This window comes from Agelaius phoeniceus, chromosome 4 (assembly GCF_051311805.1).
Source record: "Agelaius phoeniceus isolate bAgePho1 chromosome 4, bAgePho1.hap1, whole genome shotgun sequence".
Classification (NCBI taxonomy): Eukaryota; Metazoa; Chordata; class Aves; order Passeriformes; family Icteridae; genus Agelaius; species Agelaius phoeniceus.
In genome coordinates, this window is record NC_135268.1 from 24,585,201 (window position 1) to 24,612,606 (window position 27,406).

General features: G+C 41.3%; 1 protein-coding gene across 2 annotated transcripts; it reads left to right on the forward strand.

Annotated features, from left to right (window-relative positions):
• The first annotated feature begins 49 nt into the window (after nucleotides 1-49).
• Nucleotides 50-26,138, forward strand: METAP1 (methionyl aminopeptidase 1). 2 transcript variants are annotated; one of them, XM_077177107.1, is made up of 11 exons: nucleotides 50-221; nucleotides 10,298-10,349; nucleotides 12,392-12,501; nucleotides 13,864-13,924; nucleotides 15,087-15,178; nucleotides 15,897-15,980; nucleotides 17,453-17,591; nucleotides 20,011-20,142; nucleotides 22,553-22,696; nucleotides 24,787-24,852; nucleotides 25,021-26,138. In XM_077177107.1, the coding sequence occupies exons 1-11, from the start codon at nucleotides 102-104 to the stop codon at nucleotides 25,179-25,181; spliced, it is 1,161 nt and encodes a 386-aa protein (XP_077033222.1). In that variant the 5' UTR covers nucleotides 50-101; the 3' UTR covers nucleotides 25,182-26,138. The 2 variants fall into 2 exon arrangements, with proteins under 2 accessions (XP_077033222.1, XP_054489263.2); XM_054633288.2 differs by having other exon boundaries at nucleotides 52-221; nucleotides 12,389-12,501.
• The last annotated feature ends 1,268 nt before the right edge of the window (nucleotides 26,139-27,406 follow it).

Consider the following 27,406-nt stretch of genomic DNA (forward strand, 5'->3'; position numbering starts at 1 on the left):
CTCCCTCTCCCCTCCGTCCCTCCCCCCGTCCCGCTCTCCCCGCCCGCCCCAGCCGGCGGCAGCTCCGGGCGGCGGCTCCTCCCCCGTGGCCGCCCGGCAGCATGGCGGCGGCGGTGGAGACCCGCAGAGTCTGCGAGACCGCCGGCTGCAGCAGCGAGGCCAAGCTGCAGTGCCCCACCTGCCTCAAGTTGGGCATCCAGGGCTCCTACTTCTGCTCGCAGGTGAGCTCCCCCGCGGCCCAGCCCCTCGCTCGGCGCTCCGGGCGTGCGGCGGGCGCACGATCCAGCTCCCCGCGCCGGCTCCCGGCCGCCCGGGCCCGGCCCGGCGTACCCGGCTCTGCCTCTCTGCCCGCCCGCCCCCGGCCAGCCTGGGCCAGCAGCGCCCGGCCGGGGACCCCGCAGGAAGTTCCCCCTCGGTTGCTCGCTTGTTGGAGCCGGGGGAGCCGGGCTGGCGGCCCCGGCGGGGAGGGAGCCCCGTTCCTCCGCGTGGCCGCGGGCGGTGCGGGACCTCGGCGGCACCGAAGCGCAGCCGGAGCGCTCGTGAGAGGGTGCACGGATGTTCTCTGCCTGAAGGGGTGGGTGGTCCGTGTGCCCCCCTTAAAAATAAAGGCTTACTGGGACAAAGTGAGGACGTGCTCATCAAATTCCAGCGGCTGCGTTTCCCTGCCGGCGTCAGCTCTGGAGTTGCTCGGCTTTGATAGACACCGGGGGACTTGTTGCTCTGAAAACAGATTTTCTTTAAGTTATGAGTTTTTGTGAAAACTATTTGATACTCTTCCGTTTTTGTATTATTCCCGTTTCATTCCTAACTTTTTTTTCCCCTCTGTGTCCTTTGGTGTTCTGCTCTGAGGGTGCCGAACAGGAAGGTTCAGGTTAGGCCACATGTGAGCTCCCACGTAAAAATGTGAGAATCAAACGTGTTCTATGGGCCACCGTGGTAACAGAGTGTGGTCCTTCTATAGGAAAGAGCTGTCTGATGACTGTTTGAGTGTGGTTTTTGTTTGTGGGGTTCCTTTTGGTTTTGTTTTTTTATTTAACTTTCAAATGTGCACTAAAATACACAGCCTAATCCTTTGAAATTTTGTATGTGTAATTCTGTCAAAATCAGTGAGGACTTATGTGTTCAGTTCAGAGATTAACACTGGCTTTCCTTGTCACAATTATAACTCAGAGTAAAGTCACTGAACTTTTGTGGATAAACATAAGAAAATAATTCAGTCACATCAGCTAGATTAATTTATTAATTGGGAAGAATTTTTTTCCGAGACAGGGTGTAAGCTGATAGTTATGATTTGCATAGGACTAGGGGAAAATTTCCCACGTGCTTGTGACACACCCGCTGCACAGCTTCTGGTACTTTCCCCTGAGGTCTCTGTGCCCTATGTTGGGAGTTGGTGCCAAATTAGAGTGACTGCAGCTCAGAATTGTTCTGACAATTCTGCGTCTCTAGTTCCCACGTGGTGCTTGTGGTTGACTTCTAGGATTTGCTCTAGGTTTTACTGTGTGTTTTGGCATGTCTGATATAAAACTCATCATAAATGCATCATCAGTGTATACAAATTTTGCTTGGTGATGACAAAACCATTTGTTAAGAGAACGAACAGGCCAGTGTGAAGAGTTCCAGTTACATCTTCACTCCCCTCCTTCCCACCTCTAACTCAGCTAATTCCATATGGGATGCAGAGATTCTTGTTTTCTATATACTGAGTTTAATGATTTGGAAATATCTGCTGCTGTTGTTAGGAAAAAGGAGAGTTACTGGAAATCCTTTTTGGCTTGTTAAAGTAGGCTGCTGGATAACTAACTACATGCTTGTAAAGCTGTCCTGCCTAGAAAATGAAGTAGTGAACTGGGAATCCCAGTCATCTCATTTCTGAGTGACTTGGGGCATGTTGTGCCTTGCCGTGCCCATCAGCAATGTGGGTAAGCACACTGAAGGTGCTTTGGAGGTTTTGGGGCGAGGTGTTACAGAGAAGGACATTAGTGACAGCCTGTTTTAAAGATGTGCAAGAAACATCATGCACAGAGAGGAGTGCCCACGTTCATCCTGTGGCAAGGACCCTTAGCCCCCCTGAGTGGCCTGTGTTGGCCCAGCATGGAGCTGTCCCGAGGCTCCAGCTGTCCTTGGCACCTGGTGTGTGCTATGGAGGAGACTTGCTGCCATCCTGCCCCAGTGTCTGGCAGGCACAGTCAGGAGGGTGGGTGAGGTGCTGCTGACAACCTGGCTGTCTCTTCAAATAAGCACATTGCAAGTGAACTTCCAGCTTATTTTCTATGAACTTCCAGCAAGTTTCAGCTGACAGCAGTGGACTGGTTAGCATTGGTGAAACTTTTCTGGAGTTCTCTCTTTGGTGGTTTTCTTTCCATTCTGGTCTTACATGCATAGATAACTCTTAGATAAGCTAGTGAGTGGACCTAGGATGTTATTCCACCTCACAGTACAGCCTGTGTTGTAGCTGGCTTGGTGCTGCTCCCTCCCTCTGAGGATGCATGCTTCTACCCATTGCCTTAGGCTGTCCCTGATTCCTTGGTGAGCCACTTCTGAGGCCTTCAGAGTTTTCTTTTAAATGGAGGAAAAGGAGTTGCATTAATTGTTTGGGGTTTTTTTGCTGGTTTAGCGCTGCGGGGTCATGAGACGCTTCAGGAGTGTGCTGCTGAAGAGCAGGCTTACCCACTGTGGCCCAGTTCAGCCCAGCCATAAAGTCAGCCTGTCCTTATGGAATGCACTGGTGGTAGCCAGGTGTGTGGGTGCTTCCTTTGGGCTGAGGGTGGATTGGGAGCCACAAGCTATCTGCCATCTCCTTGGCAGGTAAAAGCATCTGTATGGGCATGGACACCTGGTAATTAATCTGCTTGGAAGCCTACAATGACTTTTTCTTACAGCCAAAACTCCAATCAGAGCTAAAACCAAATTTGTTGGAATTTATTTTCCCTAGTGCTAAGATTAAACAACAGAAAATGGTAACTGCTGTAGGATGGTAACCATGTGAAGCCATGTGTTTAGATTATAAATCACTAACATATCATTTGCTAAGAAAGAATTGATATAGGACTGAAAGGTATAGGAGGTATAGTAAGTATAGGGCTGAGAATCCCAGTGTAGTGTGGAGATTGATTAAAAATTATTTTTCATGACTGCACATAGAGAATTGAAGTGAACTTTCCAAGTAGATTGTGTCAAGACAATGAATTCCCTGGTGAATTTATCATTTGTGTTTCTCCTTTCCTGGAGAAAGGGTGTTATTCTGGTCACTTATTTTTTTTCTCTTTCTCTGCATCAAAACATATGCCTCAACAACATGCCCTGAAAATGCTTAGGCTGGAGTAATTTGACATTCTCTGGGATTCCTCTGAGTCAACACTGTTTTCTCTCTGGCTGTTGGGCACCTTGGAAGCTGGGTACAGCTGCTAAATAATAGTTGTCCTTGTGGATCATGGATGGAAAGGGGCCATGTTGCCTAGCAGGGAGTTTTTGAACTGGTCACGGAGGCAAGGTAAAAATGGCTTTTAGCAGCAGAGAAGCTCTTGAGGTGGTATGTTGAAGCCTGGCTTGCTTTTTTCCATTTCACTTCAAGCTGTAACAAGAGGAACTGTACTGTTGAGGGATTCTGTCTGCTGTTAACCCTTAGTAATATTTTAGGCTAGTAAATCAAGTACTGTCACTACCAGCTGCCTTTTTTCACTGTCTGGTTTTCTTTTTATTTAGAGACTTACTGCAGTGTTGTGTGTGTTTATCATCTTATGGTAAGATACAGTAATCCAGTCTATCTTCTGAATGTGGAAATCACACAGATGTCCAGCATCACATCTCAGGTGTAGAGTTTCTCTTGCTAAGATGAATTTGTTATTGTGAAATCTGCCTTACAGATACAGTCACTTGCGTGTACGTTGTGTGTGGTATACATAAAGAGTTTGTGTTTAAAGTAGACAATTTGCATTTCTTTTATGTCTTCTACAAGTGGATGAACGATAAAGAAGGGGAGAGTAGTGACTGTTGTTGAGAACTCCAGTTACCATTTTTATATGAGCCTTCTAATTGTGAATGGATCACTTATGAGTGATTTTGTGTTGCTTTTGTGAAAAACTTTATCTTTCATACTACTTACATAAGTGTCTTGGACAAAACAGAATAGGTTCACTGTGGTGTTGACTAGATGCTGGTACAGGGCCATTTCTCCAGCCAAATTCAGAAATACCTACTTGTAGACACATTGGGGAAACATTCTCTTACTCTGAAGTCAGTGGCCTTTGCCATTTTTGTTTCTCTGAGAGCTGGTGGCCATGGGTTGTATCCTAGTAGTAGTCATAACTTACTCAAGGAGAAGTGCTGCCCCTTCCTGTTTTGTGTGCCCTTGTGTTGTCAGCCCCAGGTGTATGAAGTGGTTTGGTTATGGAGTCAGATGTGAGGACTGAGGTTATCTGGTGACTCTGCTATGTGTGTTTTAGGTATTTGAAGGGGTAGCAGTTTCTCTGGACTGTACAGTCAGGGTCAGTCTTTCTCTTGCACTGGTGGATGCCTCCCAATATCTCGTGATACCTCTTGATATCTGAGGTGGGGTATGATTTTCTTCAGGAAAGAAATGCTGTTTTATTCTCTCAGTGAATTTATATACAATTTACTGCTTTCTGGAAGGCACATTTTCACTGACACTCAGCCCTGAGCCCTTGACAGCTTTGGATGCTCAAGGCGACAGTAATTGGTGAAAAACTGTGGACCTGAAGAGAAGATTGTTGTCCCATCTGCTGCTTTGCTGTTCCCTTTCACTGTCAATGTGCTGGGGATGGGGGAGCAGGGAGCAATAGACCTGGATGAAACTATTTTTTGTCCTCTCTCACATCAGACCATAGGATATCAGTGCAGTGTTTCATCCTTGGTTCACTGTTCTTTGTGCCTGAAATAGGCTGGAAGCAGCTGCTTGGATTCAGCTGCAGCACACAGGAGTTTCCTCAGGCATAAATGGCACTCAGCTGATACCATCTTCTAGAAAATCAGATCTCCTTCATCAGGAAGCTGACATTCTCAATTGCCTATAAATCACCATGAATACCTGTGGCTGAAGTAAGCACCTGATTGTTGGTGAGATACGAAAGCTGAGCTCTCGAAAGCTGAGCTCTCGTGACTTTCTGAAAGTAAAACTTCAGACTCCTGTAGGGAGACCTGCTGAGCTAGTGTTCCATGCAGTGACAGGATAGTCTAGTTGGAATTCCTCTGGTCCATTGTTCACTCAAAAATCAGTTGTATATTTCTGTAAATCTGAAGAGCTGCAAAATGCAGTCCCTTCCACAAAGGGTCATGAGGGACCTAGGAGTCTCAGGGTAAGATGAGGTCTTAGATGAAGGAGAAAGTCAGTCAATCCTGCTGACACCAAGGTTCTGCGTGTAGGTGCTTCTCTTGGAGTTGAAAACACATGTTCTGAAAGCACATATCCAACTCTTCTGAAAAACTGACTATTCATGTGTCCTGCTTAGACTACTTTGGGAATTTTGTACAGAGTTTTTCAGGCTGGAGGCTGTCTCTGTGGGCTTGTACTGCCCTAGAAGTATTTCAGCATGCTGAAAAGAATCAACTGTTTCATTTTAACATCAAATGTATTAACACCTCAACATTCTTGTACTTATGAGTAAAATATGAATTAATCTGTACTGTATTTAATATGTATATATAATTGATAGCCTGGTATTAAACTAAATGCTGTACTTCAGAGGGGTTTTTTTTGTCTTCTGTTTTGCATACCTTTAAGGTATTTGGTTAAAAATGAGTTCTCATTATGCAAAATGACTTGGTCTCAGGTTAAGCCCCAGACAGTTTTACATTCTAAAGGACATTTGTAAATTCTGTTAAAAAGATTGCTCAGAATATTTTTAGCTGCAGTGTGCTGCTTGGCACTTGTAGTTTGTCCATTGCAGTTCAGGATATAATGACATGCAAAGAGACAGTCTGTCCTCACAGTCTTCATTCTGACTATCATTTTTATTTTATTTTCTGTAAAGTAGATGTTTTTTGAAATTCATTGCAGTGCGTCTAAATGACGACCATAGAGGATGGAGGGGGTAATTCTGTGGAAGTTGGACACAAGTTGGAGTGCTGACAGAGGGGTTGCAAGAGCTAAATGCTTGAAATGAGCCTTTCCCATGCAAAAGCAGTTCAGAAACACTGTCTGTCAGCAGGTCTTGGATTCTGTGCTGTGGTGGACTTGGTATCATAGAGTGGCCTGGCTTGGAAGGGACCTTAAAGACCATGTAGTTCCAATCCTCTGCCATGGGCAGGGACACCTTCTGCTAGACCAGGTTGTTCAGAGCCCTGTCCATCCTGGCTATGAACACATCCAGGGATGGGGCATCCATGTCTCTGGGTAGCTTATTTAAATCTAGTTTGTTATATCTCTGCTATACAGAGTTTTGTAGTGTAGTGCTATCCTAATCTTGATTGAGCATCCTTTTTTCCTCTGGAATTTGCAATTGGCTGTACTTTTCCACCTCTTAATCAGATTGTATGCATACGTGAACTGAACAAATAAAAAGCTTTCTGTTATTATTGTAAAAATGACAATAAACGTAGAAGAATTTGTTCTTTCAATGGTTGATTGAAAAAAAACCCTTGAGGTATTTGGTAGTGATCAGTGTGTTCATAGTGAAAATGCACCATACTATGAAACAAATGCTGCTATGTCACATGATTCTCTTGATATTGGGCGAGTCCTTAAGGTAGAAATCATTTTCAGAAATAACACATCTTCCACAAGGGGATCCAGCAGGAATCTTTTCAAATGGTAATGCTGGTTGTGCCTTTGGTTACCTTTTGATGTATTCTGATGAACACTGGGTTGAACTTGTCTCTAAACACAAAACAAGTGGGATTGGCTTAAGAATGTCCTGAAGCCAGAAATGTTGTTGAAGGTTGCAGTATGTTGGCTGCCTCTGTCTAGAAGACACATTTGTATTTTTCTTTCTGATAGAATAGTTGTACCCAGGATTGCCCTAAACAAGTCAAACCCCTCTGCTTTTTTTTTTTGTCATTCATTTGACCTCTCTTTGTGTACAATCCTCTTCAGTGTTTCCACGTCTGTCTTGATTGAGGTGTAAAAGTCACACACAATAAAAAAAGAAAAATGCTTTAGGTGAGAAGGGTGGGGATATTAATATCAAGCATGCTAATGGATTATGTAGTGCTTGAAATGAACCCTAGGAAGTCTTCCAAGGAACTTAAAGCCAAATTCATGTTGTTCCTGTGTACTTTCCCACTGAAGCTAATGTTTTAAAATATAACCATGCAGTGTTACATGTTCCTTTTTTCACTCTATCTGGAAAAAAAATCTTTATTTTCTTCATTTTAATGTTAAAAGTCACCCTGGATATTTTTTCCCCTGGATTTTGTTTATGTAGTCATTGAAAATTTCCTATCCTGACCTGGCTAGGAACACAGAAGAATTGTTAAGAGACAGGAATGGCAATAGCCAGATTGAAGTAGATGTGTCAGGAGAAGGCTCAGTGAAAAGCATGATTTTCTCCAGAAAATACTTCAAAAAGTGGCCCAGATGGAGAGAAAGAGTACATTTCTTCCACAGCTTGCTGGGAAGTCTGCAGTATAGAGGGTGAGGGTGTTTGCAATGTGCGGTGGTACTTTGGGAGTGCTTTGTTGCCAGAGCTATGGTTCTCCACCCTGTGAGATGACAGCTGCCATATTTTTGTGTGGAACTGCCAAGGCAGAGCTCTGCAGTCATGTGCAATGTGGTGCTTGTGCAGTGGGTTGTTGAACATAAATAATTTGCATGTACCCAGTCAGTCCAGTGCTCGCAGGAAGCGTATGATTGATCCTACACAAAATAGATGGGCTGTAGGTGGATGTGCAGCATGTCCTTGGAGTGCCTTCCAGCAGTGTCAGACCAAGGCAGAGGGACTGATGGATTGTGCAGTGCACTTGTAACAGCCCTGCTCACCAAAATGCTTTGGATGTACTGTATGTGCCTGTTGCAGCTGATGGCTGTGCAGGTGTCTGGTTGTAGTGCACATGGTTGCACCTTTGGAGCTGTGCCCCGGGAGTTCTGGCAGAGCTACTGCTCCTCTGGGGATAGAGGGCAAGTAAAATCTCAGAAACATGTTTGGGAGAACTTAGGCATGTGGCAGCCTTGTGCAGAATCATCTTAGGTTGTCCACAGCTGCAGGAAATGAAAAGCCAAAATGGAGTCCCTCAAGTTAGGCTACTGTCCCTGGTGCTGTGTTTGCTTGGGCCAGCAGAGAGGAAAGGCTGTTGGTGTAGGACAAAGCCAGGGCATTGGAGAACAGCCCCCAAAATTTAATGGGAAAGCAGAGAATGAAGTACAATCAGTAATTGCCGCAGCTGATGTCTTCCTTCCTTCCTTCCTTCCTTCCTTCCTTCCTTCCTTCCTTCCTTCCTTCCTTCCTTCCTTCCTTCCTTCCTTCCTTCCTTCCTTCCTTCCTTCCTTCCTTCCTTCCTTCCTTCCTTCCTTCCTTCCTTCCTTCCTTCCTTCCTTCCTTCCTTCCTTCCTTCCTTCCTTCCTTCCTTCCTTCCTTCCTTCCTTCCTTCCTTCCTTCCTTCCTTCCTTCCCTCCCTCCCTCCCTCCCTCCCTCCCTCCCTCCCTCCCTCCCTCCCTCCCTCCCCAAATACTCCTTTATATTCAAAATAGTGGGTTCTAGGTTTGCAGGCTTGGTAGCTGCTTAGTCCTTCTTTTATGCTTCAGAACAAAGACCTCGTGTTTGAAAAGGGATTAAAACCTTACTGGTTCTTCCAGTGTCCTTGAAATAGCGTTTTTAGCTATTTTTTTTATTATTTTTCTTTTCCCTAAAGCAGGCCTCAGTTAAAACCTGTTCCTTTCCTCCCAGCTGCCCAGCAGAGAACAGTGCAGTGCAAAGGTCTGTGTTGCAGTGGGCTATATAAGTGTGACAGTAAACTTGGGCTGCTGTTGGAAGTGACGTTCTCTCCGGTCATCGGAAGCATTGCTTTCAGAGCTCCTGGCAGTGCAGTCCCTCCTGGTGTGTGGGGCAGCACAACACAACCAGCAGCTGGTTCTGGTCATGAGGGGAACAGCACACACACAGCAGGATCTCTTTGAACATAGGTGTGCTTGTACACCACTGTTCTGTGTGTTTGTGGTGCACTTTGGTACCTGCTGGTTGCAAGACTAACGAGGGAGGAGGGAGAGGGTGGCTCGACAGGAGCAGACTGGTCACAGTGCTCAAGAGCAACCTGAAGCAAGGGTGGAATGTTACAAGCTAGGCTCAGTTTGCAGATGTGTTGTCTTGGACTGGTTGAGGGTTGTATACTTTAGGTTGAATCAGTTGTTGACTCTGGGTGGTAGTTGTACAGTGATGATTCAGCATTAGTATTGTTTCTCCTTAAAAAGAAAACCAGTTTGCTTCCTGCTTCTTTCTTCAGAAATTCAGCTGTAATTGTCAATGATTGGAATTAGCAGTTTCTTAATGGATGTTTTGAGTGCACATAGGCATTGATTTAGAATTTCTGCTACAAACCCAAGTAATTTGCTAATTAGTACCTTAAAGGATCACCTTTAATGCTGCCTTCTGCAGTTTTTCTACTTAAATCTCTTTTCTTTCATGTCTTTTCTTCATCTTAGTCCTTCTTTATTCTCCAGCTGCTAGTCATTTCCATCTGCCCCTTTGCTGATTCTTTGTTCCTTGCATTAACTGCTCTATTTGTGCTTAGGAAGAAGAGAAAAGGCCAAACTCCTCCACAGTCACTCTTTTCTTGATTTCCATTTCAACTTTCTCAATATTTTTTTTTCAATTTCCTATTTTCACTCAGTAGCCCTCATTTCCGCCCTTTAGTCTACTTCATTAGTTCCCCTGTGGTTGTGCTAATTGGCCTCTGTTGCTTTCCTGTGCTGGAGCAGGAGGCAGAAGGGATGCAATTAGCAGGAGGAGATGGCTTTTTCTAGGAGTCAAGGGGAGGGCCTTGCTGCTCACTGCAGCGCTGTAAGATAAACTTTGCGTCAGCCAACCTGCAGCCACCAGGTGTTTAAATAATGATAAATAGTCAATCTATAGGATTTTGTCAGTGTATTTCACTGCCATGGGTGTTGTCTGTTTGGCTGTGTTTTTTCTGCCTATTCTGATTAATGAACTTCTGAATGTGGTGTTTTCTATTGCTAAGACTAGCAGTTACCAGTAACATTTGCTGCATATTGCTGCAAGGGTTAATAAAAACAGTCTTCCAGTTTTCTTTAAAATCCATTTGCTTCTCCATTTTGTCAGCTTGGCATGTCTGCCTGTGTAAATACTGCTTAAAACATATATTTATATGTTTTTGTTTGTAATTCTAGGAATGCTTTAAGGGAAGCTGGGCCACTCACAAGTTACTACACAAGAAAGCAAGTAAGTACATTACTTTTTAAAATGCATTTTCATATTTCTTTGAATTGGTTTTGTCCTGTGCAGTGAGCTGTAGGTGGCCTTGCTTGAGTTGGGGATTGGACCAGATGACCTCCAGATGTCCCTTCTAACCTCAACTGCTCTGTGCTTCTCACCTTGGAATGGTATTGGGTTTTTTCCCAAGATACCCGGCACTGGGTGATGCATATCTGAAATTTTGTCCAGTTCTCAACAATCTAAAGAACTGTGTAAAATTTCAGAGGCAGAGGTTCACAGAAGTGTTTGTTTCTGTTCACTTTTCTATTTGCATGAATTATTGCTTGAGCTACATTGCCAGGTATATGAACACAGAAAGAGGGGTGCTGGAATAAAGGACAAGGAGAATAATAAATCATTATTGTAGGGCAGTGTTCCTTCATAGCATTTTGATGTCTAATGCAGTCAAAGGCAGTACAGTGGCAAAGGTTCTTGCAAAGTCTTTGTGATTAGACACTTGATGGAGCACAAGTGAGTCAGAGTGCAGCTGTTCTGTACGTTTTTGGGAAAAAAGGGAGGATGCTTGTGCCTATGCTGCAGCCACTGGTAGAGGATGTATCATAGCTAGGATTTTGCTGAGTTCAGTTCAAGGTAGTAAGAGTATCTGTGTGCCCTAGTGACAACTGGTAGCTCTGGCACAGAAGTACCAGGAGACTGGTAGATTGTACCTTTTCTGGGTAGTGAAAATAACCCATAAGTTTCAAATCAAAGAGAGGGCAGACCTCAGTTCTGCCCCCTTGCCTCCTCCCTGCCACCCCCCTGCCTATCTTCATTAAGGCTTGCTGAAAAGGGAGGTAGGATTAAAATCTGATATGGCAGAAACTCACATCCTCAAATAATTTAGCTCCTTTCCTAAAACCCAATAAAGATTCTTTTCCATGATAAACGTTGGATGGTAAATACAGTAGTACAGATAATAACAAATGTTTTCCTTCTTTCTGCCTTCCCAGTGTATGGATCTAATAGTTCACACTTGCATTCTGCATCCTGTTAATTTGTGTGAATATGAACAGCTTTGGACTTTTAAATTGTTATTTCTCAGTTTCATTTGAACTTAATGTCATCTGAGCAGATGGCTTAGATGTCAGCCACAGAGGCTCTGAGGAATTGACATTAGGCTTGCAATGGCAGACCTTTTGCTACCTCTTCATCCTTCTGAGATATAAAAAAACAAACAAGTTACTCAGTTATGAATTAAAGATTAATGTTACCATGCTCTTCCTTAACCCTTGCCTTCTCTTTCTGAGTAAGTACTTCTCCTTTTGGTATTGCTCAGGATCTGCTTGTTTCAATCCTTTATTTAAACACCTACAATTTGCCCTCATAGGAGTGTGTTGTTTGTGAATGAAGTCAGTCACTGGACCACATCAGACATGAATTTCACAAGGTTTGGAGAGCTGAGAAGCTCCAGCAGTTTAGGACCATCTCCTAAGGTGTGAGCACTGTTTGTCCTGAACTGCAGAAGTGGCAGGACCTGCACTCTGTCCATCAGCTCTGGAGGGGTAGCAGCCTCCATGTGTTGAGCCTGACAGTAGGATGGCCTCCCTTCCACCTTTGGATGGTCTCCTTCCCACCTCAGGTCATTTTGGTCACTGAGTGCTAAGGGAGATGACAAGGAAGGAATGTTCTCCTGCAGTGCAAGGGTGTTAATTGAAGGGATATTGAGTGCCTCTGTAGAAACAGGCTTTTTTCCCAGGAATGAAACAAGCACTGTGTTATAAAACTACAAATGAAGAACAACTTAATTACTGCACTTCTTTTGTGCATTCAGTCCTCACATTCCCCAGTTTGCTGTTGAATAGGGTGGGAAGAATGTGAATTTGGAATGGACAACACAAAATAATAACTGCTACTTATGCTTGCATATATCAGTATCTGAAATTCCAGAAAGACTCAGGTCTAGACTTAGGCACTTCTAAGTCACTTTCTAGACACCACAGTTCTCATTCTTAGTAGGACAGGTTTTGCTGCTGCAACTTTTTCCCCCTTTTTTTTTGTCTTTTCAGAAGATGAGAAAGCTAAGCGTGAAGTTTCCTCCTGGAGCCTGGAAGGTGATGTCAACACAAATCCCTGGTCTGGTTATCGATACACTGGGAAACTCAGGCCACACTATCCACTGGTAAGCAAGAGGTGCCACTCTACTTCAGCACTGCTATGTTCTGAGCAACTAATAGACCACTCCTGACCTGATGACCTCCCACATTTCCACATTTTTGCTGAGAGAGGAGAGCTTCTTGATCTGAACCCGATGGCAAGGACATGCATGGCTGTCTTTATTGTGGTTCATTTTAGTTTAGCTTGTTCTATCTCCTGGTATATTTATAATTAAGGGAGTGCCTGTGAGCATCAGTAACAGGCTTAAGCTTACACCTTTTGGATGTACACTGTGACATTTATTCTGCGAAAAAGCTACTGCTAGTTCAGATGATGTCTCCCAGCTGTTTGTTGTCCTCACCTGTTAGAGAGCAGTCTGTTTCTAAAAAGTTTGGGTGAATTCATTTAGAATTTAAATAAATGTTTTTTTATTATATTATGTAAGTGATTTAAAATAACCCAGTGAGTGAACTGGTGAACATCTGAAAGAACAGAGGTTACAGTAATCTCCTGCACTGGAATGGTGAAGAACAGCAGAGGTCAGTAAGACCTTTGGTTGTGAAAGCAGATTGGGTTTAGAAGATGATGACATATAACTCTGTATATATATATATATTACACACACACACAGGGACATACAGATGTAACTGTATTTTTAACTTGGTACAAGTTTATACATGGAGTAAGCTGAAGCTTTTTTTTGCAGCAATAATGACATTTTCTTTAAATTTGTCTTTTCTAATTGGCCTGTGCCAGAAAAGCTGCCCCAGTGGCATTCTCTCTAAGTCTTCTCCATGTTACAGGCTCATTAGAGAACAGATTAGCTGAACATGGGCCCATGTGTGTTTGTTAGTGTTGTTGGAGAAAAAGGTATTTGGGACATTTCACTGGCTAAGTAATTTAGTTGTGTTATCTCTGAACTTTGGCTTTTTTGTCTTGTGACTGCTGTGACACTGATGCAAGTGAAATTAGAGATTTTGACTAAAATGATGATTAGAAGTATTCTGTTGATAAAGAGAAGAGGGATGTATTTGGAACTAGTGCACTTGCATTCTGGAAAGCAGCAGAAAAAATGCTACATTAACGCATAATAAATTATAAAACCAGTGTGATTCACTTGACAATAAAAATTTGATTTCTACAAAGCTGTACAGTTAGTATTAAAAGTTGTATAATATGATAGCAATAGGGGGTAACAGCAGAATGTCTGGGATTTAAACTTGGAATTTTTGGAGTGTTTACATACTTTGCAACTTTTTCTAAATGGATTTTGCCATATTTCACATGAAATATTTCATATTGTATTTAATTTTGCTGTGTGACTCTGTTTTTGTAACTGTAATAAGTGCTGTTGCAACCTAACCAGCTTTTCCTGTGATTTATTTAGACACCCACAAGACCTGTGCCAAGTTATATTCAGAGACCGGATTATGCTGATCACCCACTAGGTAACCTGAAACAAATCACAATTCTGAGTGTTATGTTTGTTCTCTGTTTTCCTTTCCATTGAAAAAGCCTTTAATGAATGAAGAAGATACTGGAGAAGGGAACCTCTTGTCTGTTCTCACCTTACTACTTCTCCACAGTAACTTACTCATTTTTAAAAAATCATGGTTGCAAGTATTTTTTGGAAGTCCAAAGTTTGTAATGGGTTGTCTTTCAAAGGTGTACAGGAAATTGAGTGTTAGTTAATTTGGTTTGGGTTTTTTTTTATCTCAAACATACAAGTCCTAGTTCTGTTGCTAATTTGATAACAAGCAGCGATCAGTTGACTGTCACAGATGAATTCTACTAAACCATTCTCTGTGGCATCAGTGTATCTGTTGAAAGTGTATTATTTTATAACAAAACCAAGGAAACCTTGCAGTATGCAACCCCCCAAAAGAAAACTGGGGTATGAGTTCCAGCTGGTTTTGGACAGAGAGGGAATGCACATTCAAAATTACTTACTTATTGGATTGTTTTGGTATTTTCCTCTATATTTATACCAGTATTGGGGCTTTGCATTTCCCCAAAAGGCTGCTATGAAGTCCGTTAGCGTTATTTTTTTAAAGAGTGTAAATATTAAAACAACACAAAATACTATATTTTATGGGGTTGTTCATCTACAAAGCTGAGATTGCACAGAATTTAGTAGGAAGAATTTACATGTTTTTGTCCACTGATTATTGCAGTAGTATAACCAGGTATATTCCCATGCTCATGTAACCCATTATGACTGTGTTAGAATATAATTTTCACTAATTATTTTCCAACAGCAGCTTAAAGATGCTTTTCTGTGACTAACACAACTTCCTTGTCAACCTGGTATTTAAGGTTGTGTTTTGACTAACTGGACATGATGGTTTTATGCAGTAAGTGGATGGGTTTCCTGAGCACATGGGGCATTATGGTATTGTGGAAGGCTTATGAATTCCAATTAATCTGAATAGTATCATCATACTGTGCCTTGGTGGGTTTCTTTCTTTAGGCTGCGGTGAGAAAGTCTGTACTTCTATTGCCCTTGGTAAGCTAAGGAAGTTCCTGGATTGGATATGTGTAGCAATCATCACTCTATATAACGTGGGGTTTTTTCTTTCTTTTTTAATCTTCTCAATTTTTTATTTTCAGGAATGTCTGAATCAGAACAAGCTTTAAAAGGAACCTCTCAAATAAAAATACTGTCATCTGAGGATATAGAAGGGATGCGAGTAGTGTGTAGGGTAAGGGTGTTTTGATTTTTCTTGCAAGGTGCCTTTATAGTCTTTAAAAAGCTATAATGATTTTACCACTTTGTCATAGCACATTTGAGAATACAAACCTTCAAACCGCTTTAGAGCACTGAAAAATAGCTTGGGAAGCTTGATATTTTTTCCTTCTTGTGACCCCAGTTCCTAGTAAAGTATTTTGCAAGCAGAAGGATGGCTTTTATCTGTTTCCTGCATTTGTTGTTAGTAGTAAGACAATCTGTGCCTGACACGTTGCTTCTGTTAAGGATATGTTTTATGGTGCATAAATGAGAACTTTTTCCTCTCCTGGAGTTGCTACTAGGTAAAAACTGAAAAGCAGAACAAAGCCCCATCCTCAAGAATTTTTGAAAAAGAGCTGTTCAGCTGTAATCACTTCCTTGTGCATAAAGTCAAACTTAGAAATGCATTAGGTAGTTTGATTTAAGATTATGGCATTCAAGGAAAATGTGGCCCAAACCTTAACTGGGGTATTTTCAGCTCTCACAGAGGTGGGTGAATACATGACCTGGAAGCATCTCAAAGTCTTTCTAGAGCCCTACTCCACACAGCTTTCCTGGTGATCTCAGTGTAGCTGTCAAAAATGGGTTATAAATCTTGTAGAGAGTAGTCCTGGCCTATTTTAAATCAACTTAAATTAAGCCAATAGATCAATTTAAAATCTGTCTTAAATTTTAAATTGTTTCATTTGCAGCTTGCTAGAGAAGTATTGGATGTTGCTGCCATGATGGTGAAACCAGGAGTAACTACTGAAGAAATTGACCATGCTGTCCATTTAGTAAGATAAGTTTATTATTCTTCTGGTGTTTATAAGTATTTTCTTCTGTCTCTTTATTTTTAAATGATTATTGTGTGGTTTTCTTTATTGCATGAATTTCATTTCTTTATTTCAAACTTTCCCACTTTGAAGCTGGTGGGTAGTGTAGATGGCAGAAATGAGCTACAGTGCAATGGTAGGTTCAAAGTGATTTAGGAACTCCTGGGCCTCACTCTGTATCAGTTGCTTCCACATTTCTGGCTTCAGTTTTCTTCTAAGTTTGTTCACTTGCTTTCTCAGTTAACATCATGTTTTCTTTCTTCTGAACTCTTTTTGCTTTACAGACACCATTATATAAAGAAAAACATTTGTAGGCCATGGACTTCTTGTACTCTGTGGTTGGCTAAGACTATAGAGGAGAAAGTTAAATTATTTATGATTGGGAATCAGAACTGAGGTGCCTCAGAGAGAACTGAAACAAGATGTTTGATGCAGTCTGACAAAATAAAGCCACAGTCCAATGAAGTGTTGTAAAACATGTTCAAGAATGCTTCCTGCCTTAACTTTCCATAGATATTTGAACTTTGCTTTGCTGTCTTCTCTGTGAATCATTTAATCTGTGCATTGTGAGAAAGGAAACAGTTTTGGTATAGTTAAGTTTGTTAGAGAGCTTCCTTTTTATCTGCATCTTCAGGTGTTGAGCTAAGATTGCTTTCATTAGGCTGGAGACTTCTGTTGAACTGCATTAAACAGTTCAAAACTGTTAAACACAAACTACTACATTAAACATCAAACTGCTTGCTTAGGCACAATGTCTAATATGAACAACTAGTAGTTAACATGGAGTTACCCATCCTCAATAGTTTATGGAAACTTTGGCAGGTTGTTGATACTGACTGATATCCCTAATTGGTATTTTTCAGTTTTAAAAACAGTATTTAAAAAAAAATTAAAAAAGGTAACACAGTTTGTTTTTTCAGTACTTTGCTCTGTGTGTCACAAAGTATGTGTATGTATGTATGTGTAAGTATATATGAAATGTATCAGTTTTGCAAAAATACAGGAAAGTTGTTGCAGTGAAAGGGAAGCAGCTTAAGGTTTTAGAGCTGGGGGAAAATAGTGCTAAATATTATTTTGTTTAGCTTGTGTATCTTGCAAAAATCTCGAACTGGGCATTTAAAAGCAGTAATTGAAAATAACTTTTTAAGACTGAGTCAATATTGCCATGCATTGTTTCAAACCTGAATATCTCAGCACTCACAGTCAGACATGAAAATGAGTAGAAACAAAATTAAAGTAGCTTTAATTTCTTCCTGGTAAGAAATGCAAGGTATAACAAAAACACTGCCAAGAAATGCTTGAAGAATCTTATTTTCTGGAGTCACTGCTTTTCAGCCTGTCATTCTTACTGTAAAGCTGTTGCACATATGTTTTTTACAGTGTTTTTTCTTTGTACAAAACTTACTAGTGTAAATTGTATTTTCTCTATTTAGGCTTGTATTGCAAGGAATTGTTATCCTTCCCCTTTGAATTATTATAACTTCCCCAAGTCGTGTTGTACGTCAGTGAATGAAGTGATCTGTCATGGAATTCCTGACAGGAGGCCATTGCAGGAGGGAGATATTGTTAATGGTAAGTGCTGTGAAAATGAACCTTCAGCATTTTTACCTTGTGTGCGCTTAAACCATGCAATAAGGTGAAGTTTCAGAAGCAGGCAACATCATTAGAATAGCTTCTTAAGAGAGGCTTTTGTTCTCATTTACCAGTTAGATTGTTCTCATTTACCTCTGCTCTTAACATACTTTGATTAATGTATTTATTTAATAAAATAATTTCAAGAGTTAGTCCACTTTAAGAGCTTTACAGTTCTTCTACCCTGATCTGTGCATTAGTATAGTGCCTGAGTATTCCACTTGTAGTCTAGATTCCAGTTGTTCCAGACTGTGTATATATAGTGAATAGAATGTGTATTGAATTATTCAACTGGATTAGTTCCATGTGAATTCTTGATTAGATGGCTCTAGAGTGTTACAATTTTGCTATGCTCATTGATGATTATGATGACTGTAAAGGGTCCTAATGTGCAGGCATTGTATAGGTGCATGTTACCCTTTTTTGAGCATCTCACAGCCTAACAATACCAGCTGCTTTTTGTTCTGGTACTCAAGGTGCTTAGGCCTTCTTGGGTGGTGAGAGATACTTTTATAAATTATTTGACTATGTCTTGTTTGAACCTTCATTTCTTCTTGGTTTGGCAGTAAAAATTAATTATGCTTTTTTTGTACAAACATTTTCACCTTTGTTTATTGCATTGGTTTGCTTTTCTCTTACCTGTAATAAATACACAGAGTATGCTAAGGTTTGACCTCCCTCTAGAAGCAGGTTGTAATCTTTTTGGATTATTAGATATTTAATACATATTAGCTTATAATAATAGCTGCTAAGTCTACATCTCAGTGCTGTGGGTACCAGCCTTTTCGGAACAAGTCTCATGATTGCTGCCCCTGTCTAGGTAAGGTGTGGTCTGGTTGAAAGCTCTGAACTTGTAGGGTACATATATGCCAAACAATATATGCCAAAGTTCCTTTATCTTACTTTAATTTCAAAGATGATGCCTTTGCAGAGTTCTTTATTATTGCCAGCTATTCTGACATTTCTGGGCAGCCTGTTCCAGTGCCTCACTACTCTCACTGTAAAGAATTTTCCTTTAGTATCTGATCTAAACCTACTCTCAGTTTGAATTCATTCCTCCTTGTCATCTGCGTACATGGCCTTGTAAAAGTTACTCTCCATCTTTCTCCTTGGCTCCCTTCAGGTGCTGGGAAGCCATAATTAAGTCACCCCAAAGCCTTTTCTTTTCCAGGCTGAACAATCTGAATTCTCTCAGGTTTTTCTAATTGAAGAGGTACTCCAGCCTTCTAATGAACATGGTTGGCTTCCTCTACACGGTGCCTTACCTCTGCTATTTGCATGCCAAGGCTGTACCTCAGCCCTAGAGAACACCTTCTGTAAGAGGCTCTAGTCATACCTCTGTCCACATTCCTGCACTTGATCGAGCTTGGAGCCTTCTGCTTTGTTATCGTGAGAAAGAACTGGGCTTCTTTTCTGTAAAGTGGAGGCTCAAAAGCCTCTTGAAAAGGAGGACCAGAACAGTTTACAAGGAGGGATAGAAAAGGTACCTTGGAGGGAATGTACCCAATGAACAACTAAAAGGAAGCGTCCATCTTTTTCTTTATTTAAAACTTTTTAGCCTGAAAGCCATGTCAGAGTCCAAAATAGGTACATGGAACGTGTCATTCAGAACATGTCATCCAGAAGGTACTAGCAAGTGATGTCTAGTTGTTGACACCAAAGTGTGTTTTCCCACATCTTCCTATCAAGATTGTATTGGTCTCTCTCAGCAGCTCACGTACGATATTCCTGAAGTATTATTGAACACTACAGCTCCCTTCATGACTGTTTACCTGGGAGAGGATTCAGGTGTGGGTTTCTTCATAAATAGCAGAGCAATAGCCCTTCTAGTGGGTTTGGTGATCTAGCAGCTATTAGACCTAACAGCTGACCAACGAAGACTTAGAAACAAAAGTTCCCATTGTGCCATAGCAAAACAACTTGATAAGCAAAATAATGATTACATACCTTTTAAAATTTAATTTCCCCCTAAAAGTGCTGGAATAAATTCTGAGAAAGTACAATAACCAGGTAAATCCCCATAGAGCAAAGAGCTTCTCTTTCCCATTTTTATATTTAAAAAACCAACGCTATCTTGCTGTGTCTGTGTTGCATTGTTGGGAGATTTTTTCCCTCCCCTTCCCCCTTTTATTTCATTAAATCAAACTGTTCACCAGTGCCACAATAACGTACAAATTATTATATAGACTACAGGATAAGCATGAAAGATCTGCTTCTGCTGGAAGAGTTTTCTTAGGGAATTCTTGTACAGTAACACTTCACAGTTGGAGTGCCCCATTTGTACAGGTCTGTTGTTTCATCCGTGGGAGGCAGGAGGTGAGGAGCAGGCGCTAACTTCCCGTGTGTGCTGTGTTGGCAGTGGATATCACCGTCTATCGCAATGGCTACCACGGCGATCTCAACGAGACCTTCTATGTCGGAGAGGTGGATGAGGGTGCCAGGAGGCTTGTCCAGACTACCTACGAGTGCCTCATGCAAGCCATCGATGCAGGTGAGGCCTGCCTGCAGCAGGAAGCTTTTGGTTCTCAGACATGCTTGCTCATAGTGCCTCTGCTCAGGGTGACTCCTGGGTGAGCACCCAGAAGCAGTGGTGTGTTCTCACCAGCTGATGATGGGTGCTGTGTAACGCAGTCATGCTTCTGTGAGTGGTGGCTGCAACTGCTTTTTAAATGTGGGCAGATGAGGGAAATGTATTTGATGCTGAGCTGATCTGCTGATGATACTGACATGGTAACAGCCTTTTTTTGACCACTGATGAGTAACACATCCTTGATCTGAATAACTTAGAGAATGCAACAAGCAAATTATGTTTTGGAAAACCCTACTTTGATAATTTGTATGGTGTTGCACAGTGAACTGGTAAGGTAAAACATTGTGTGGGCACCTAAACATATCTCCTTAGCCCTGCCAAACCTGATGGTTATTTCATAAAGCTAGTTATGAGCTCTTGATTTTGTGTGGCAGTGTGCCAGAGAAGACAGATCCTTATCTTCCAGTACCTACAGAACTTTAATTATCTTGCTTAGATAACAGTCAGGGCAGCTGTATCAAGATATACAGTGAGATAAACATGCAGCCACCTTTCTAGCTTCAGAAAACAAAAGAAGAATTTCTCAAGTCCCTGGAAGTACTTGTACCATCTGTATCTTTTGTACCCTGCAGCTTCTTAAAATCCCCATTATAATTTAATCACTTCTTGGCCTCTAAAGATTGAAGTTTAAGGTAGTACATATAGTAAGGCTTTTTAACTTAATGAAAAGTAAATTTAAATAAAAGACATTAAAATGAGCACAATTTGGGTTAATAATTTGGAGATAGCTAGTCCAGCGAAAAGACAAAAATCCATAGGATTGATGTCTTGTGTATCTGTTGTGTGATCAAGAAAATACTGCCATGCTGAGCTGTGAAGAATAGAGATTACCTGTTTTTGTGGGATTACTGTTCTGAAATGACCACTTTGTTTTTTAGAGCTAAACCAGAACAGTGTGTATCTTTGGTCCTGTACTTTTTTATAGCAATTGTTACATATGTTGTCTCTTATCCTTTGTATCCTGGCTTTGATGTAGAAACTGTGACAGAAATTTCGCTGTGTTCGTTACAATGAGATTAAAATTCTCACTATAAGTCTTTTTTACCAATTTTTTAGATGCTGTAATGTGTTGTAAAGGGTTTTAGACATTGCATTTGAGTAGGAATTCCGGCAGAAAGTGTCTCAGCTGTTAAAAGGGGGTCACCTCTCCCCTCTTTAAATCATCTCAACATCTTGGTGTTGGACCAGCAGAGCTCTAGCTGTATGAGAGAGAAGCAGAGGGCTCCTTGCTCCATTGAAATGAGTTGCACATGCTGTCAGGCCCATACTTCACAGCTATTTAGCACAAACACCACAGATGAATCTCTTCCCCACCATGTCCTTTTTTAATTTTTGGAGAAGCATGTATATTCCAGTAATACAAGTTTCTTGTTATTTTCTGTAAATTCAGCCTCAGGGTTTCAGTTGTAGTTGCTTACATGAGCAGAGAATTGAACTAAATAGTTGCTTCACGTAAAGCTTAAGTTTTATGTGAACTCTGCTTAAGATGGCTCCACACAACCACATATCTGGCTCCTGAAGAAGCAGCATATGTTCAGGGAGTTGGGAATAGTCTTGGGAAAGCTTGATATTTTGTTTTAAGAGGCTCAAGGTTGTTTTTGGGATGAATCTTCATTAGCTGAATGATGTAACATTGTTGCTTTTATGGCGTTATTACTCCCTTGTCCAAGTGCTCAAAGTGAATTTCTCACACCATTTTCCTGTGTTTCACACTCTCTAACTTGTAAGGCTTCCTAAAGGGATTGTCAAAAAAGTTAAACTTGAATATGAACATTCTTATTTGTTGTAGCATTGTCATTGAGAATCTTGTCTAAGGGTAGATACACCCATTTTCCCTTTATTTATTTTTCTAAATATCAGTCCTTTGTGTGCATTTTCCACATAGTAGACGGATAAGTGTATATTAAAATACGGTTCCTACATTCATTGCAAAAAGCACTGCAGCTCAGGGTGTGAGAGTTCACCAAGTACTTTGAAAGTCCTTTATTTTTAATTTCAAACTTGGACATCCTTTTAATGTGAGCAGTTGCATCCATGAAAGGAAGAAAGTAGTATCCTTGTGAAAAAGGCACTTTCTTCTGTCTCTCTTGTTTTTTTTATATGAGACCACCGTTTCTTCCCTCTCTCAAGTTATTGCACTCACATACACACTCAGTGGATTAAGTGATCATAGGAAGTTGCACAGAAACTGATGTTGCATCTGAAACAGATGAACACACAAGCCATGAGTGCTACAGAGATGGTGTTTGACAGTTAGCTGTGTTGAAGGAAAGCTCTCTCAATTCCCTTCTGTGTCTCTTTAATTTTGCAGTGAAGCCTGGTGTTCGGTACAGAGAACTGGGGAACATAATTCAGAAACACGCTCAAGCAAATGGATTTTCAGTGGTTCGGAGCTACTGCGGGCATGGAATCCATAAACTTTTCCATACAGCTCCTAACGTGCCCCATTATGCCAGTGAGTATTCATTCCCTTTGTGCTGTCCTGTAGACAAGTGATTTGCAGTGAATGCACCCAATTTACTTTTGGCACTTGAGAAATAATTTTTGTTTTTTAACTCTGGACCGTAACATACTTTATGAACCCCTGCTTGCATTATCTGCCTGCGCTAATGGTTAGTCTTAGCTCTCATCAGTACTGGGTAAGTGCTCAAAGTTTTTGCCTGAATTCCCAGCTGAATTCCCTTAGACATTCTTGTCTGACATGAACTGCCAAATGTTTCTCTCCTTAGAAGTTCTATGCCAAACCTCACTGCCATTTACAGATGCAAATAAAAAGCTCTTTGAATAGTATAAATGGGTGTTGTGCCTGAATATGGATCCTGTTTCTTTCACTTCATTTGAGTGTTGTCATTTGGTATTTCTGGAAACTTCATCCTAGTGTGTGGCAGAGGAGGAATGGGCATTTCCCCAGTAGTGGTAGTTTTTGGAAATGTCCATAGCACCATAACAATTTTTCCAGGAAGACTAAGAAACAACATCCACAGAGGCAAAGGATGGAAGGTTAAGTGCCAGTGGACAACTAAGGGCAGAGTAAAAATCATGAGGCAGTGATCAGCAGTTCACACTCACTTCAGCTGTAAAGCTGCCCTGATAATAGGACACTTATTTCCTCAGACCTGACAGGTACCTCCATCTTCCCATCTCCTAATGAGCTTTAACACATGTTATGGTTATAGAATATAGTCTAGCAATTCCTGACTTTCCATGTCATCATTTCCCCAAGTTATTTTTTCTGACGACAGAGAAAATCTGTTAATTGCAGGGTAAAAGGCTATCAATTCCTGGTATGTACTTTTTGTTGTGTAAAATGAAGAAAATACAGATTCTTTGGAGGTGGAGAGCTTTTTATACCAATTAAAATCCAATCCAATACCAAGGAAATTTCTGTCTTTCCTGGCTATTTGGAACTTTCAACTTTTTTTTTTTTTTTTCATTGGGCAAATATGTCTGTTCCCAGAAAGAAAGATTCTGGTATTTTTAAATACAGAGTCACAGCAAAAGTGGAAATATCTGAGGGACTTAAAGCCTCTTGGAGAAAAAAGAATGCTGCTGCTTATTTCTAGCCTACTATGAAAGGAGTTTGAAGAGCAAAAAGATAATTTTCTAAGAAAAATGTTGTGTTGCTGTTGTGGCAGCTTGATGTCTGAGATTTTTAAAGCCTCTAGGTGATTTAGGCAGTGTACAACTAAGGTTAGATAGGGGGATGTAAAATGAATGCAAATTGTCTACAACAGCCAAGTAGCTTGGAGCTAATGGTTCCTGTGCAGTTCTGGAGTTTGTTCCAGCTCTCAGGCTCAGTTACATCTGAGCTGTGCTGTCCTTCCAGGTGGAACAGTACAGAGGAAATGGGCTGAAGCCTTTCTCCAGTCCAACTGCACTCCTGGAGTCATGCTGTCCTTCTGTTTGTGTGCCTTCACATAAGCATTTTTGGTGCATTTAACATCAAAAAGTTCCTGTGTTACTGTCCTGAATGACTCAAAATGCTCTGCTATTTTATGTTAGCTAATGAACACAGCATTATCCCTCTGACACTGCTATGACCCCATTATCCAGGTAATGAGGAGGCAGTGTGACTTTCATTAATGGAATCATGGGATTACTTAATCACTGTCACTTTTTGACAATTTATTGGAGCTAATGGCTCAGTGCAAACAAGTAAGGAGATTCCATGCCTTCTCTAAATATCTTGAGTGCTTCTTACTTCTGTTTTTTAATTATGAATTTCCATTATAGAAGTGTGCAGAAATTCCTGTATTATATTTTTTCAGTGTTTTATAGAACTAGAGTTTAAATTCCAGTTATTGGAGAGAAAGACAGCAATTAATTTTAAGCTGCTTGGGTAAGTAGTACAGTGTTGGTGGATGGGGAGAAGGAAAGAGCGAAGGGAAATGTTTATGTATACATAAAAATGGAGAAGTGAACAGATCATCTCAGAAGGGCTTTTCGGACTTTACTGTGTTTCTGTTGTATTCTGTTAGGACAAGGATTTGTTTATTTACTAGGGTGTCATTCTTTCTTCTAACTTGAGTATTTATTTTATTGCAGAAAACAAGGCAGTTGGAGTGATGAAGCCAGGCCATGTATTTACAATTGAACCAATGATCTGTGAAGGTGAGCAGTTTAGCAGTAGAGTAAAATGGTTACTCTTGTTTGCTCCTAAGTAGTGATGGAACAGGGTGATGGTTCTATCCTGTAGAGCTGATAGATATTTCATTTCTCTTTGGGGGACTGGTGGCTGTTATTTAAAAGCTGGCAGGAAGTGATGCTCTCTGTTTCCAGGTGGCTGGCAGGACGAGACCTGGCCCGACGGTTGGACGGCGGTGACGAGGGACGGGAAGCGCTCGGCACAGTTTGAGCACACGCTGCTGGTCACAGACACGGGCTGCGAGATCCTGACCCGCCGCCTGGACAGCACTCGCCCCCACTTCATGACCCAGTGACAGCCCACACTGAGCAGGTGCATCAGAACCAGAAATATATATCTATTTTTTGCCCCTGTACTATGCATTTTTTTAAGAGTACAGAGTAGAAAGATGTCACCATTTACTTTGTTCTCGGTGATTGTAGATAAGAGGAATATCTTGAAGAACCTGACCCAATGTCTGCAAAAGCAGAGAAGAATTTAAAGAATTTCCTGCTTTCCTCCTACCTACAACACTCATGCTGTTCTTTCCTTTTTTCTTCAATTATCTCTTTAGCACCTTTCTTCCAATTAGACCCACAACTGCTTCTGTTGCTGCCATGATATTAGCTAGAAAAGCGTGGGTAAGCTTTCCCACTGGGACTTGATATTTTGGGATCCAGGTTTTTTTCACCATTTCAGTGTGCTCTGTCACTCTTGGTTTGTGAGAGGCACCTGAGATTTTAAGCATTTCTTATTCCAAAGACTTGCTCTTACTTCTGCAGATACTATTTTGGGCCTTGTTTGTTTATCAGTTGAGGAGGGGGCAGAAGGGAGAAAGACACGCACGTACAAGAACGGGCTACCTTTAATTCTGCCCCCATCTCTCTGCTGGTGGTGATTGCCACTGTGGGTGGCACACTGTGTTAATGGCAGGACTTGTTTCTCTTGCTGGAGATTTGATAGGTTGGGAAGTTAACAAAGTCTGTCTTATATGCAGCTGCCTGGAATAAGCTGCTTTTTGGCAAAGCAGTACTTGCAGGCAGCCTCCTGCACCAAAAGTTTGGTGAAGCTGATGTATCAGACCTACCTAGGTAAAGGAATGCAACAAGAACCAAAAAGATCCCATGATTCATGGGATCCCTATGTCTGTTAACTGTGGGGCATCTTTAAAAAGTACATCCACAGTAGCTGTGGGGGATTGGATTTGCAAGACTTACAGTGAAGTATCTCAAAACAAGTCTGAGTGTGTGAAAATGAAACACGTTCAACACTGTATTCGTTTTCTTTTGGTGATTTTTAAACGGGTCATTTTCTTCCCCCTTGGTTGAGTGAGTTTGAGGCTTTTGGGAAGTCTTAGGGGGGCAGCTATGAAAACTGATCTTTTTTTCCTCAGACAGGGTATAGAGTGGGCAACATTGGTATAAATACCCCTTTATATTTTGTTAGTGGGTCATGGTGAACTGAAAATGGTTACGTTAAGGAGTGGATTGATTAAGCCTCTCTTTTCTCTACCCTTTCTTTTTCCATGCCCATTTCCCTTCCATCTTCTTTAGTGTCTCTGCTGGGGGAATTAATTTTTTCTTCTGAATTGTAATGAAAAATTTTTCAGATCCCATTGTAGACTTTGTCTTACACCACTGTAACACAAGGAACACTTAAGCCAACACAGACATTAAAAATCATACAATCATGGGCATAAATACACCTCTTACAAAATGTCTGGTGAATTTGTTGCCACAGATCCAAGAACATGAAGTGCTGCATACCCTTGACTCCCCTTGGCACTGCAGAATTTAGTGGGGGAAAGGGGTTAGTGCTTCACAGAACTGGACTCATCTACTTCCAAATTTGCCAGAAAACATCTTCTCTGCCCTGAGTGCCTCAGACCTCTGTTGCTGTATCACTGCAATGTTTTCATTACTTTTTTCTTGTTTTAATTATGCAGTAAAGCGACCTGAAACGATGCACGGAGAGTGCGTGTGCGTGCATGTGTGTGTAGAGATTTTTAACAAAACAGACTGTAGTACCTGAGTGGGATTACCTGTGCTGAATGAACTGTGTTGAGGAGATGCCTGTCCTGGAGGTTTGCCCACCATATCCTTCACTTGAATGGTTACAATGGTCTTGCCTTTTCTATGTGTGTATGTATGATGCAAGGGGTGGGGGGGGGAGCTTCATTTTTGGTCTATAAAATAAAAGTTGCAGCTGCTTTTAACAGAAATAAGGTTTTTTTTTGGTCTTGTAATCCAAACCCAGACACAGAATTTTCCATTACATCCAGGTTTGGTTGTGTAGTGCAAGCCCCACTGGTAGATGCATGCAGCCAGTTAGAACTCACCCTTAAACCCACACATGTGCCACTTGGATACCTCTTTGTTGTTGCACTGATACAACCAAATGTAGCACATTTTTAGTGCAGGTAATCTATGACACTATGCATTTCTGCCTATAAATTGAAATCACAGCATGGTAACTGCTTGTAGTGCGTTGATACTAGTGCAGTATTTTTAAATTAGTGGAAAGCTTGGTTAGCATCTACAC

Bases quoted from the DNA above. Each gene is read 5' to 3' on its own strand.
- METAP1 (XM_054633288.2), top strand. From the start codon at position 102: ATGGCGGCGGCGGTGGAGACCCGCAGAGTCTGCGAGACCGCCGGCTGC. The intron at 10,350-12,388 runs GTAAGTACATTA...TTGTCTTTTCAG, and splicing joins GTTACTACACAAGAAAGCAA to AAGATGAGAAAGCTAAGCGT. The intron at 12,502-13,863 runs GTAAGCAAGAGG...TGATTTATTTAG, and splicing joins TCAGGCCACACTATCCACTG to ACACCCACAAGACCTGTGCC.